Raw genomic sequence first — 15,148 nt, forward strand, 5'->3', positions numbered from 1 at the left:
ATAAAAAATAAAAAGTACAAGTCGGATCGCTAGAAGGAGGGCTTGAACCTCCGACCTTGTGGTTAACAGCCACACGCTCTAACCAACTGAGCTATTCCAGCGTTGGCACTTAACTGTTGCATTAAATTTATAAAGTCCCATTCTCTCTTTCATAGACATCTCACCACCTTTGAATCATTGACCAAGTCTATGAAGTAATCATACCAGAAGGGGCTTCCTAGACCTTTCCAGGAGAGTAGAGTCTCGCCCACTTGTGCAACTTGATTAGATAAAATAATTGTATCGGATCAGCTAATAATCTTTTGTTTGTAAAGATATATAAAAAGGGGTTTTTGAGGACTATGTGTCACCCTCTTAAGCCCTCCTTCTAATGTTATTTGTTTAACTTTACGTTGGCCTAGAGTTGGCAAATTTCACGACCCTTTTCTTTACTTAATTTCAGGGTGGGTCAGATATGGATTGCTTCAGAATTTATAAACAGCTTAAATTGGGTTCACAGCATCGAAACCCAACCACACGCGGGTTTTAGCGGGTTTGAAAACGAACTCACTTAAGCCTAAAAGGGTTAAATAGCTGAAGAAAAAAGGAACGAATAACTGTCCATGCCAAAGAAAAGAGGGCGAGAGGGCGAAGAGCTCGCTGTCGGCGATGACGTTCTCCGTCGCCGGCGCACCTCGGGAGCTGCCTGCCACTGTTGCTACTCAACAGCGATGTCCCCGAGTAGTTGCCACACGTGAACCCGTAGAAGTTCACTGTAGGTTTCTCTTCGATTCGCACGATCCTTCGCCTGGGAAAAGATCAGCCCTCCAGTGGCCTCCAACAAATTCGCCTCAGATTCCTCGGATCTGTCGAGAAGCTTCGATTCGGAGCCCTCTCCATGTCCGTCCCCGACCCTCTGCTCAGCGTTGCGGTTTCGTAGGTTGTCCGAGAGAGGAACCTCAAGCGTTCTTCCTCGTCCATGATTTGGTAAAATAGACGCCTGCATATTCGCTTATCGCTGATGTGAATTGTTAATAAATCGAATGGGGCTGGTCGAGTTTTCGTTTAATGGTGATATCCGTTGTTTTCGGTCTGTGCAGCTTCTTACGAAAGAGGGAGTGTTGGAGGTCTATGAGGACATGGTTTTCATTTCTTTTTAAAAATTTTATATCTTTTTGTTGTTTTTATTTTTCATTTTTCATTTTTCATTTAACTTTGCAGACTTCTTTTACTTTTTGTTTATTTATTTTTAGAGTTATGTTGGGCCTTTTTCTCTGTTTGTTAAGTGAGTTATGTGGGTGTGCGTAAGTTAAATTTAGGTTGAGTATGAGCCATCCAAATTATTTAGTCAATGTGAATAAAATGGATGACTTCGAGTCGAACCCATGTATGACCCGTCCGAATCCAACTTGATCTATCCATTTGTCATTCCTACATTCACCTAATTGACCTAAACCTTTTCGTTTACTCAATTTTTATTTTAAAGTGACAAGTTAATTTTATACCTTTATCACAATCTTGAATTACCATTTCTTAACATCTTTTTTCTTCAACTTAAGCATGGCTTTTTTTCTTTTTTTTTTATAAGAGCATAATAGAAATTTTATTTATCATAGAAAAGAATATCTAACTATTGAAATGTAGTAAAAGTTTCAAAGTTATTTCTGGATCTTGATGTTTATGCATCTTTATAAAATTTATGATCATAAAAATTATTGATCCCTTAGGAAATCAAATATGATGAATTTTAAGCCTAACAAATAAAATGACAGTAGTACATTGAAAGAGGGTCATGAAAAATTGCTAACCTGGTCACGTATCTAATTGGATAGTCAAATCTAAAACTTTAAGGTTTCATGTGTATATATTAGTAGATGTCAGTTCAATTGAGGTGATTATGTAGATTTCCCTCGATTAACAAGATTAAGTTTCTGATCAATTTAAGATAACAAAGAGCAATGGTACATCCAGATTGATTGCCAAAAACTTGAACCTTAGGTTTTATATACTTCAGTTTAATATTATCATGTTTAATGTACTCAATATTTATAAGTTATTATGGTATATTCATATTATTATTTTTTTTCCTTTTACAAAGAATATGATATTGTACTTATCATTTTAGTCACTTATATGTTGTCATGTTACATGAATAACAAGACAATTTATTCATTTTGGCAATTTAAATTTGGGAAGTTAATATTCCCAACTATAGATTCATAGCTTTGGTTAATCATTATAAAATGCCATAAAGAAACGTTTCAAGCAGCCTGGTGAAAGAAATGATCGGATTTTAAAAATATTCATTTATTTATAAATATATTACAAAAAAAAATCTTTAGTGTTATAACAGTTTTGTTATTTAGTAACTTACTCATTGTCTTAAAAACATGGATCAAAAGAAGTTAAGCACTCTCGAAACAAAAATTCTTTATTTATAGTACGTTTATTTCATGGAAAACTCAATATTTGAAAAAATTCTTTATAAAAAGATTAGTCATATCGGTTAGAAAAAAATAATTAACAAAAAATGTTATTATTGATCAAGGCTTAATCCTTAAGTATTTTCTTAAACGATGAAGTTCATTCATTTACTTTTGTAAACAATAAATGTCATCATTTTCCAAAAAAAATATAGATAAATTGAAACCTTGAATTTTTGTCAAAATTTTGAATTTTTCTAGAAACAAACATATTCGAATTTCATTAATTTTATCATTTTGGTTTATAGCCGGAACGACTTCATTGGATGTAATTCTTCGTGCAATTTATCCATCTCTTATCTCCCACTTTCTGATACCCCGATTTGGTGAGAGCGACAAAGCCCATGTACCTAGTGGCGGAGAAGCATAGCGAAACAGACACGTCCTCCACTTGAATGTGCTGCCAAATGAGTACGGAAGCCACCTACCATGCAATAATTGTAATAGATTTTTTCTGAACTCAGATTTTGCTCTTTTAACTGGACGTGTAAATTTTAGTCCCTTTTTTTTTTTTCTTTTCTCATGGGGTAGTTTTTCTCCATGTGACGGGTCACTAAAGTAATGAAAAATGACACGATCTAAGGCTAAATCTATATCACGAAAAATTTGACATTTCCAAAGAATATTTTTAAAAAGATCATATTTAAGAAAAATAATAATACTTTTCCATATTTTGGCTGAAATTAAAAATAAACTGAAAATTATTTTCTATCGGTTGATAATGAAAAGTTAATTTTAAAGTTTTCCAAACAGGGGATACCTAATCCCCGAGATCTTATTCACATAAGCCAAGGTTTGTCGAGCTCAACCACTACAAACCCAAGCAAAGACATTGGGGACTCAAGGCCGGCCTTGATGAACTCAGGCTCGAGTGTTAATGACTTGAGCATGGGAGCCATCCTAACATAGCTGTTGGGGACTTAGGCACAAGCACTAAGTTTTGGACCTAGCCATCGAGGAACTAAGTTCGAGAGCCAATAACTTAAGCAAGGGAGCTGAGTACTAGAGCATAGCCATCGAAGACCCTATCACAAGGAACTTGGGTCTTGAGCTTGGGTTTCGTGGACCCAAACACAAACACCAGGGTCTTAGGCCTAGCCTTTGTAGGCATCGGTGACTTGGGAAGAGCCACGTACCCCAAGCATGATCATTGGGGACCTGGCATGAACACCAAGGTCTTGAACCCAACCTCTATGGACCTAGGCCCAAGTGCTCGTGACTAGGGCATGGAAGCCGTGAATTGAGGCATGACTGTTAAGTACCCGGGCATGGCTATTGAGAACCCTAGCATGGGTATTGGTATCCTGAGCCCTACCTCCATGGCTATTGAGAACCTAGGTTTGGCCACTGTGGACCTAGTTCCCAAGCATAACCATCGAGCAAGCACAAGCATCAAGGTCCCAAGCTCAACTTATGTGGACCTAGGCTTACCTTGATGGGCCCAACCCTAAGTTCACAAAGGTCGGGACGAATGACTTGAGTGCTGAAGTTAGGTACTTAAGCACTTGACGCAGAGATCTTGGGCTCAATCTCTGAGGACATGAGCCTAAGCACTAGTGACTTGGGTGCAGAAGCTAGGTACCTAAGCATAGGAATCGAGGCTTGGGGCTCAGGCTCGAGAGACTTAAGCCTCGCTGAGGAACCGATCCTAGCCTCAATGGACTCACGACCTAGAGACAAGTACTTGAATGTGGCAGCTAGAGACCTGAGTACAAGCAACGAAATCTCAAACATTGTGGCTAGATCTGGGCACAAGCACCGAGGTCCGAAATGCGCATTGAGGAGCATTGAGATCTCTAGTCCAAGTGACCTTATCTAGTCAAGTTATGGAAAATGATTTCTAATTCTTTTAGGTCCAAGCAATGAGGTCTTATTATGTATATCATGATTTTTTATTTTTAAAAAAGGAAACATTTTCCCTGAATTAAATATTGGTTTCTCCATTGACTTTGAAAAGATTTACCGTTTAATTCATTTTTCTAAACAATCCAAATATTGGAAAATAAGAAAAGTGTTTTCCAACAGAAAATTTTTAGAGAAACAAACAGAGTCTAAGTATACTTCTATTTTCTTATAACCGGTAAAAGTCAAATTGCAACGGCGGCAAAAATGAAATGGAAAGAAAAGGATGAAGTTTAACCAAAAATAGCTAATATCTCATTTCAAATGTGTCTTCAGACAGGGAAAAAAGAACTACCAAGGAATTTACGTAGACTATCATACTCTTCACCCGAATATTCTCTCGACAATTATATCGAAGCAAGTTGACGGATGGAGGTCATCACAGTCTCCATCCAAGTCGGAAACGACCCAACCCAAAAGTTCTCGAGGGCTCTGGTAGGATTTGACTGATCCTTTTCATACTTCTTGCGTTGCTTTTTCCTTGAAGGGAATGGAAAGGCCAAACCAGACGGGGGGGAATTTGAACAGATCTCTTTTCCACCTGAAAGAGCCGGTCGGGTTAACGTGTACGGTCCTCGAAGGAGGACTCCACTTGGAAGCAAGACGTGTCGCGAGACGCCATGGACGCATTTAGCGAAATTATTACCCAGACTTAGCTCTCTGCATAGCTAAATTTGGCGGAAGTCCTGTCTAAACTCGACAAACCCCAATTGGAGAACGCCTAGTGTTGGGCTCCCTAAGGTCCAGTCAATCGTCGGACTCGACCCGTCGTTCCTGGCCCATAATGGGCCACCAGGATAGGCCCAGTGGGCCCTCACCGTGTCTGCCCACCATGCCTTGCGTGACCTTTTCCCCCTCATGTTATTTCCCCATCGAACAGGAGCCAGAGGCAGGACGTTTCAGTGAGTTTGTCCGGTTTCTCTGGACATCTCTCATTTTTCTAGAAACGTCTCAATTCGTTATATAAGCGATACGCACCATTCTAGGGAACTCGCACTACTGGCCTTTAATTCGAACTAAGAGAGAAATCAAGAGGAGGGCGAGCGGAGAAATGCGTCAGTGCGGGGCTCGGCCATTGATGAAGTGGAGTTCGAGCTTGGCTAGGCGGTGCATGGCGGTCGTGAAAGAGCAAAGGATAAGGTTATACATAGTCAGGAAGTGTGTGCTCATGTTGTTGAGTTGGGACAAGTACGGAGAGCAATAGAGAGATGTTTGTAAGCCCATAGGCAAATGCATTACCGTTGTTCATAAGGTTTGTACTCACTAGACTGTGACAGACATAGTAAACCAAAAGAGTGGCTTAGAAGAAGATGCAGGATCAGACTTAGGGTTTCGCCTTTTTTACCGAGATAAATTTCCGTGTTTCCTTGTAAGAAAAGGCATGGATCCATGTAGGTTTTACATTGGTTGTGTATCTTGCTCGACATGTATCGACTTGAAGCAGTGTCCAAACAAATGCAATGTCCGGATGAAATCACCGTTCTTTATCTTTGTACACACAAAAGATTGAAATACGAATGAATCTGATATGAAGGATCGAACATGATGATCAAAGTCCGATACTTTAAACTGGGAAAGAGGTGAGGCATGCAGTCAGTTGTTTTTTGGCGCCAGTTAGCCATAAGTAGGCAATATGCTATTTGCTCTTTGCATTTATGGAGACTGTTGCTTGCTTTACGTTCTGATCTGACAGGAGCTTTTCTACGTTTCAGAAGACAAAGCCAAGCCACATGCTCAAGACAAAGTCTCTTTTTTTGAGGGGTGAAAAAAACAGAGTCGTGCACTCAAAGCACCGGTCGAAACGCTTTGATAGGTACATTGCGTGCACCCATCATTAATGGCAAAGCTTATGGAAATTATTTAGACCAATCCAATGCCATCCCGTTTGACACTTAAAAGAGAGCATCTAGCCACAGTTTCTCGTATAGTGTATCTATAGCTCATTGACTTACCTAAAAATAGGCAATATCAAGATCGCCAAGGATTTTTGTCCTGGTAGCGACTTGTCAAAACGATGCATATGTATAATTTGAGACTCTGCTAGGCGTATCGTCATTCCATACTTGAACAGATCGGTCATGTTGCGCGTATGTTATACATGTCTGATCACCCAAATTAGCTTGAGCGGAAAGCTGTCCGGACTTTGGGCGTTGTTCGAGCATGGAGGTGCAATAAATTGGCCTGTGAAGCGTGGACTATCAAGCGGTTTGACAAGAGGACGCTAAGCTAGGATTGCGAACCCCGAAGAGACGTGAAAAGCTCAGAAGAAACAAATAAAAAAGCTTGAATTGTCACACAGCCCCTACCTCTCTCTCTCTCTCTCTCTCTCTCTCTTTCTCTGTGAGCCTTCTATTCAAATAAATTCTGAGGCTGAACAGAGGACCAACATCCCTCCAGCACCCCACCATAAATGCGATATTAAAAGCTCCAGATTTGTCTCTGCGAGGTTCCCCCGCTCACGATTCTTGTACCTTGTCGAGTTAATGTTCCAACTTCCTTTCTCGTTAGGTGGTTGAAGGAATTCAATGCCAAGAACTATGTTCAAAATGCCTTCTCGTCTATAATAACCAACATGTCTATCGACACCCCCACCATGTGTCCATCTGCTCTGCTTTCTGCTTTCTCTCATGGCCCTCTCCCTTCTTTAAAAGAGGGCAGAGTCGCCTCCTTCATTCCTCACTTTGCTCTTGACTAAAACAAACCCGGGATCGTAGCTTGCTTTCTTGAATTGGGTTTGTCAGCTTCAACCATTAATAACGTCCAGGTTTGTCCATTTCTTGATTTCCCTGAAAGTACCATGTTGTTCACTGCAAGAACCCCCGAGCGAATGGAGCCGACTCGTTCTCTGACTTGCAAGAATAGTGATTTGGGTTTCGGATCGAGTAACGCTTCTCGCTCCGGCTTCTTCGTTTTCTTCATACTAAGTCTCGTCGTTTTAGATTGGTGAGCGTTTCAGATGTCTGTCTGCGCTACCCCGTGGTTGATAATGGGTGGATCAGGTGGACGGGATATTGGTGCGGTTCAATAAGAAAGCCGCGTTTGAAGCGTCTAAAACCCTGCTTTTTTATTGAGCCGTGCCAATATCGCGTGCCATTGTCACTCCCGTTTCGGCTCCTCGGGTCCATCGCAAGACCCGCAAGGTAATTTCTTCTCTTTCTCTCTCTTAGCCTCAGGGGTTCGGCTAGGATCATGTCTAAATGTTTCGGAAGCACAAATTGCTTCGTTTACAAAGTGTTTTCCTTTAAGCTATTAGATTATGCATTCACCAGCAAGATATTGCACCTTCTTCTCATTGCTGATATCTTGAAAACCGAACCATCAGATCTGCTTTTATGTTCTACTCGATGGATAATTAATCTACTGGTTGAGCTACCATCTAAAAACATAACATGGCATTTTGAAGTCGTACTAAGTTCAAATATCTCACACAATCTATAGTAACATTTTCTAGATAACACTATCTGAATCGGATGTGAATAAGTTTAGTACTACACTATCACGAGGGAGTCATCTCTCATTTTTTTTTTTTTTTTTTTGGTAATGGGGACTCATCTCTCAGTTGATGCCTATACAGTGCAAGAAACTTGCTTGGCACTCCAAAAAGGCATGCTTTTCGGATGATTTCTACCCTCATACATTCATTTTGCTTTCCGTACGTGTCTGTTCTCAAGTTCGTTTGGTTGATCCCATGAATATAATTTTCCTTGGGCAAAGCTTTCCTAAATTCCTAACGGTGGTGTGGCCCTTATGCTATGAATTTTGGGATTTGGGTCTGATTTAGGACTCCTAATTTTGTGTGCTCTAATTGAGGAGTCCTAATTAGTTGCACTCCCATGTTATTTGTCCCTAATATGGGTAACTTTGACTCCCAAAAGATGGTTGTGACTAATTAAGCCAGAGTTTCCAATGATATGAGAAGCTGCAAGAGGAGAAGCCCTCGAATGCCGAAGATAAAAGACGAAGATAACTTGCTTGCTGAAGGCATTCCGACGGCAAAGCGACTTTGCTAGTACAAGGGATAGTCTTAGCCTATGTGGCGATTACCAACAATGCCTCCTTTTACTGTATTAATACAGCGTGACATGCTTTCGTGAAATCACCACAATCAAGATTCTTTATTTTGTTTTATATTGGAGAAACTTGATTGGATTAATCATATCATATCAAACTTCGCTAGTACAAGGGATATTCTAGCCTATGTGCGTGATTACCGACAATTCCTCCTTTTACAGTATTTTCGTTAATGCAGCGTGACATACTTTCGTGAAATCACCACAATCAAAGATTATATCTTTTGTTTTATAACGAAGAATACACAACCGCATATCCTAAAATGAGGAAACTTGATTGTTTTAATCATATCATATCAAACACGACAAGCCACATGACAAACACCATTACGCGATGGGATGTCCTTTCTCATCCTGTCGAGATTCGAATTGCAGATCCTATCATAACATCAAGAGGTTCCCCGTCACCGTGTATTTGAGGAGCTTTATTAATTGACAGAAAACCCCAGCGACATCCATGAAGAATTGAAGAAGACATACGCACCGTTAAGCATCTTGTCAAGCATTCAATTTTGGTTCAACGTTGTTGCCCCGCTCTGTTCCTTTGTTGTTTTGAGCAGCTTGATACAGTGTGTTTGGCTACGCGTCTTTACTCGTGCGATGCAATGACCATAGCGATTGTCGAGGTGAGTTACTTTTTACCTTGCAGTAAATTCATAAATTGACAGATCTCGGGTTCGATTTCCACATATTCTATATGTGATTGTATTAGAGTACAATAAAATGAAGCTAAACCACATAGCAACTAGCAAGAATGTGTCCAAAACTAACATGCCCAAGGAGCATGTTTATCCAGTCCTCAAAAATCGACACGTGGTGGAGGCAAATATTGCCCGAAACTAAAGCGTAAGAAACCCACTTCACCGTCAAGGAAGCGGGAGAGAGGTAGAGGACGGAGAAGGTAAAAAGCGAGAGAAGGCAGGCCACAAGAGCCACCACAGAAAGATTTGGTCTTTATTATGAGCTTGAGAACCAGTGGAAATGTAGATTACAAAATGGCCTTCAAGCCATCAAAGAATGAGTGGGGTGGCGACAGGCGACAGCCTCTTGCTCTCTCTTTCCTGCCATTTCGATCGCCACTTCCTTCAATAAAATGGAAGTGATCCACGAAGCAAAGCATCTCTCTCTTTCTCCAATCTACACTTGTCTGTGTAATAGGATTTTTCTATACTCACGGACACAAAAAAGAAAAGAAAAGAAACACCCTAGGAAAAGGACTCGCAAACCTGTGTATAGAACTAGCTCCACATCTTCCTGAGTTGGGAAGATGCTCAAGTCGAGCCTCTTACCGAAAAGTAGCACTCCACAAAGCATTTTCACCTTCACCGCACCGCCGATGGACTTCTTTGATCCTCTCGGCGGATCTGCAGATTCCGCTGCAGCTCCAGTCGAATGAAGCAACGCATATGTTCCCTGCCTGGGCCTTCCATTCACAATCTGCAGGAACAAGTGGCTTTTAATGATAGTTGAAAAACTAACTACACTGCGACATAACTGTGAAGGTTAAATTCCATGCCTGCACGAATAGTAAAAGAGTATTGACAGTTGTTGTAGTACACTAGAGGGCAGACTAAAATTTATGGAGAAGGTAGTAATGACTGCAAAGCATTACGCTAGTGTTGTAAAAACTGTTTTTCGTCCCAGAAGAATGAAACAGATACCATCCTAATGACTTCAGTAAAAATTATTTATTTTTACCAGGTGGAGTGCCACAACATAATCTCCTGTCGTCAATGTGCTCCACGTCAAGTCCTATGAACCAAGATCCCAGTGAAACATCCTCGTTTGCATATTTGTGCAGAACATGCCTAAAATATTGAGGTGAAAAAAATCTTTGATTAGGAATGTTTAGACATACAGTTACTGTCTAGAGGGCAAAGCAGAACTTTCCTATTTATATAATTTGTTCATCTCATATTTACACCTCAAGTATACAGGAATCTTACTGGTTTATGGATATGTATGTGGCTAAATCCTTTGAGATAGCATATAACTGTCCAGTAGCATGACGAAAGTACTTGTTTCCTGACTCGCCAAATTTCCAATGCTCAGGTTCATGGTATCTCACTCCTCTGTGCAGTGAGAGCACAGTTCTTAAGTGTCACCAAGAGGGAAAAACTTCCAAGTAGAAATACAAGAAATACATATAAAAAAAATAAAAATAAAAAAAATAAACAGAGAACTTACTTTTGAGAAAGTACCGGACCAGATTTCATGCAACCAATATATACTCTTCGTTTGGGTCGGTGTCTAACCAGAGTTTCTCCAAGTGTTGCTACAGCAGAATAAAGAGAAGACTTCAACAGTAGCATAATATAGGAAGCAGACTATCATATGCTCAGAATTATGGTACTGAAGTATTCTGCTCCTTCGTCTATCGACCATAATTTTGAGTGAAGGATTCTTTCCCTCATTTTCTCAAAATGAAGACTAAATAGATCCTCTGCCTATTTTTAGTTCTTGAACCTCTCAGACACTAATGATTAGAATATTTACCTATATTCACGTGAACATCATCATCAACTTTGACGTAAAAATCTGCATCCCATGTAGCAACAGCTGTGGCAAAATATATCTTCGTCTTGGCAGACAACTCGAGATATCCTTCAACATGTTCCTGACAAAAAGGGAATGAAGTATCATGCATTTTGTCCACAATCAGAACCATGAAATTTTTAGATGAACAAAGTGTAATGAACCAACAGAAGATCAATGTTTACCAGTCTCAAGAAATCTCCATGTTTTCTGTCCTCCGCTTCAACAGCTCTGTCTAGGATACCCCCTGGCGTAGCACTAGATGGGACAAGGGTTATGTTAAGAATTATTTACTGCATGTTCCTTCTGTAATGTAACCATAATAGCACATTTCACCAAAGCAATATTTATGCAAATTAATGTTCCTATACGGAAACCTACCATTCATAGTATTAGGTATTCCTATGCTGACATCTTACATATACTCATGTCAATATAATGTACTGGCAACACTTTTATGCATGAAAACAAAGACATCATTGGCAATTTACTTTTGCAGTTCATTAACTTCATAAATACAATAATGGCCTGCAGCAGTGCCTCTGAAAACAGTATCCAACTTATGTTGGTGAGTGTGTAGAGAGTAAAGACCTCTTGATAATTGGCTACACCAAATATTTTGTATCTGAGATTCCATAAGAAGGCTAAACCACACATAGAATTAGTTACAGAGCATGTTTCCTTCAGATGTTATCTGACTATATCACAATATTTGCAAGAAAGGTGACAGATTGGCAAGGCACCAGAACACACACACACACACACAAAAGTGCCCCGTAGAGCTAATGCTGCATGGATAAGTAATTGCATTTGTTAGCTATATGCTTCTGTGTATTGCAGAAGGAAAAACCAACTGCTTTCTTGATATCAACTACAGGTGCAATCATAGCATCCACAAAAGTTTACATTTACAAGCTTGCACTCATCAATTAAACACACACACACACAAAAGTGCCCCATGGAGCTAATGCTGCATGCATAAGTAATTGCATTTGTTAGCTATATGCTTCTGTGGATTGCAGAAGGAAAAACCAACTGCTTTCTTAATATCAACTATAGGTGCAATCATAGCATTCATAAAAGTTTACATGTACAAGCTTGCACTCATCAACCAAAAACTAAAAAGTAGACATCATTGAGCATGCTTATCTAGATTATAAGTGCTAAATGAAGACAATTTCCAACCTGTGACCAATGACAAAGCGCGCAATGATTCCCTTCTCTTCTTCCAGCTTTTTCCTTTTCTCACCTGTGATCCCATGTTTTGCAAAAGTATTCAGTCACGTGAAATATCCAGTAATGGTCATGAAGATTAGCCAGGCACGAATAGACAGGAATTGTACCAACCTTGAGGCATCCATGTAGCACGAACTGAATCTCTTCTTTTCCTGCTGCTAAAAGCAGTATTTATTCCTATAACCATAAGATACTTTCTCCTACGGGTGGGTTCATCCATTTTAATGTCTTCCGACAGAGGAGCCCCACTGACAATAGACTCCTGTGCAGCCCTTGCAGCTGCTAATTCCATCTCCAGATTAGAAATGGTCTTGTCCAAAGTGCTAAACACAGAACAGAACATTGTCAAAATAAAAGATATTAGGATGACCTAGGACCCCATCAAATATCAATTACTGATAGCACCAATAAAAAGCTAATAAAATAGTAGGCGGGCCTTACTGTATGGCATTGTGAGTTCTAAAAACTTCCCCAATAATGTCCTTTGAGTCTCGCTTCACGTCCTTCTGATGCAGCTAAAAAAAATATACCGGAAAATCAGGAAATGAACAAAAAGATTAAAAAAACGGACCAGATGAGAGAGACAAAAAAACATTATGATTGGAGCGCTCTGGCCAAAATGTGAAAATTGTGAACTATGAACTGCTAGTCCAAGTTGTGGATACTCACAATTTTGGGATTACAACCTTCAGAAACCAGTTTCAATTTTTCGGCTTCCACAGCAGTGGTCCGTGCAATGCCTTTAGATTCAGGTACCGTCCACCTGTTATCAATTTACACTTGTCATCAGAATTGCAAAATCCTGAGCTGCATGGCTTCCATTCACAAGTTCTATCGAAACGTTGCAAACTATTCTTAAGGCATAATGAATCAGGGTAAAAAAAAAAATCAACAAGACAATTACTTGCTCAAATCGGGTCTCTTCGGCAATGGGAAAAAAAATCCAGTAATAACTCTTCCTAGAATTTTTCCTTCTTTTATGTTAATGCCGTAAGTTTTAGTTTGCCGACAGTTAGTATTCAAACATCGATTTTAAGGTATCCAAGATTAACCATTCAAACTATGGTGGAAGAGAAAATGAAACTGGATCAGAAAAAAGCGATGAAGTTTCACCTAACAGTTGCACTTCCAACTACCGAAGAAACGATAATGAGCATTAAGTTACATCAGATGAGTCCCTTCTGCTCATTAAATGGGGGGTGGGGCAAATTCAGAAGGCCATGAAAGCGTCGGTGGGCCAGAGATCCAAATCACCAACTAAAACAACGAGCATCATTGAACTTGAAAAGCAAATGGCAATTATGCCAAAACTGAGGAGAAAAATTAAGCAATCAGTGCAACAACGAACGTCCGAAAATCATCAGACTTTAGCCATTGGAAGCCATAAAAACATCTCCAGATTGGGAGAGAGATTACAGGGGTGTAAATCCTAAGTTGGATCTACCTCACCCTGTCAATTAATGAGGAAGTCACAAAGTCAATTGAAGCAACCAAAAAAAAAAAAAAAAAAAAAAACAAAAGAACCGAAAAAGAAAGAAAAAGAGGAGAAGTCCAACAGTAGGAACTGCAAAGAAACCCAATTACGATTGCGCAGCCTCAAAACGATTCCAAAAGAACCTCACAATAAAGAAAAACGCATTGAACTTGCATATCTTCAACACTCTCAGAACAGGAAAACGCCAGAATCAGCAAAGAACGAATCTCCCAACAACTGCAAAATTATTCAAAACAAGCCTCCCTCAGTCGAAACAAAACCGAAAATCGGCTCCAAACCCTCTGGCTGAAAACGCGCAAACCGAACCCGTGATCGTTAGCCCCGAGAAACAAGCTACCGAAAAGGCAAAAACAGAAAAGAACAAAAAACCAGCACCGGACGCATCTGAAGATGAAGCAGAATTGTCACATCGGAGCAAAGGGCATCACCTGCTCGTGATGAGCATCCCGGCGCAGAAGCAACCCACGCAGAGCAGCAGGGTCCACTTCCTGGACACGGCGCTCTTGGGAGCTAGCTCTCCCCTGATCTTCATCGACATCCTTCTTTCTCCCTTCCAATTCCGCCCTCTGTTTTTTTCTTTTTTTCTTTTTTTTTTTTTGCTGCCTTTCAGCTCTCCCCCATGCTCAGCGCATACCCACTTGCAGCGGCGGCGAGAGAGAAAGAAGAATCGAATAAAGACCCAGCAAAGGAAGAGCTTCGGGGGGGAATCGGCAGAAGAATGGTATCTTTCCGGAGAGAGATAGGGAGGGAGGGGAATGTGTCTTAACAGAGAGGCTTTCTCTGTTTTTAAATTTGGGTTCTCATTCGTTCTCTCTCTCCCCTTCCATATCTGTCTCTCTCTCCCCTTCTGTTTCTAGTCTCTGCTTCGCAGGCAAGGGAAGTTGAACAGAAGTGAGAAGACCCACTAACTGCTGGAGCTCCCGAACCCGAATTTACCAAACCGTCCCTGTCGACCCAAGCCTTTTTATTTCAATGTCCTCGGCCTTTTTTTTTTTTCCTTTTGTTTTTGCCCCCATTTCCACCGTCATTTTTCTCGTCTTCTTCTTGTCCGAAAAGATTCTTTTTTCTATTTGTTTATTTCTTTTTTCTTTTCCGAAGCTTGTTGCTGATACTAATATTTTTCATTAAGTTATGCTTTTCTTAAGGATTGATATCGTGAAAAACTTTAAATTGGCAAATTTACCCAAAACCGATATGCATATGATGAATTTCTCATTTATTAGTTTTTGTTAAATCCTACTAAGTTTAGTGATATGTGATAGTTGACGAGTATATTTATTTAGTTTTACTCTCTATTTGTCACAAGTGTATTAATTTGCGATTTTTCGTTATATTAATTGAATTTAATGAAAATTAACATATAGTAAATTTATCACTTACGAATGTATTAATTTATGATTTTTTTGTGATCAAAAAATTATTTTTGGTAAATTTAATATAAATATATC

General features: G+C 39.8%; 1 protein-coding gene and 1 non-coding gene across 2 annotated transcripts; both read right to left on the reverse strand.

Moving 5' to 3' along the window:
- Nucleotides 1-27: 27 nt before the first annotated feature.
- Nucleotides 28-101, reverse strand: TRNAN-GUU. The gene has a single exon. It is a non-coding gene; the product is annotated as a tRNA-Asn (tRNA).
- Nucleotides 102-9,344: 9,243 nt separating this feature from the next.
- On the reverse strand, nucleotides 9,345-14,566 carry LOC104435346 (probable beta-1,3-galactosyltransferase 2). Its single transcript, XM_010048115.3, has 11 exons — nucleotides 14,129-14,566; nucleotides 12,875-12,968; nucleotides 12,647-12,720; nucleotides 12,317-12,528; nucleotides 12,155-12,218; nucleotides 11,155-11,227; nucleotides 10,931-11,051; nucleotides 10,622-10,709; nucleotides 10,381-10,506; nucleotides 10,133-10,242; nucleotides 9,345-9,871 (listed from the first exon to the last, which is right to left on the reverse strand). Exons 1-11 carry the CDS (start codon nucleotides 14,236-14,238, stop codon nucleotides 9,720-9,722), a joined length of 1,224 nt encoding a protein of 407 aa, XP_010046417.2. The 5' UTR covers nucleotides 14,239-14,566; the 3' UTR covers nucleotides 9,345-9,719.
- Nucleotides 14,567-15,148: the final 582 nt, after the last annotated feature.

This window comes from Eucalyptus grandis, chromosome 1 (assembly GCF_016545825.1).
Source record: "Eucalyptus grandis isolate ANBG69807.140 chromosome 1, ASM1654582v1, whole genome shotgun sequence".
Lineage (NCBI taxonomy): Eukaryota > Viridiplantae > Streptophyta > Magnoliopsida > Myrtales > Myrtaceae > Eucalyptus > Eucalyptus grandis.

Bases quoted from the DNA above. Each gene is read 5' to 3' on its own strand.
- LOC104435346 (XM_010048115.3), bottom strand. From the start codon at position 14,238: ATGTCGATGAAGATCAGGGGAGAGCTAGCTCCCAAGAGCGCCGTGTCC. The intron at 12,969-14,128 runs GTGATGCCCTTT...AATTGATAACAG, and splicing joins GGGATGCTCATCACGAGCAG to GTGGACGGTACCTGAATCTA. The intron at 12,721-12,874 runs GTGAGTATCCAC...TATTTTTTTTAG, and splicing joins AAGGTTGTAATCCCAAAATT to CTGCATCAGAAGGACGTGAA.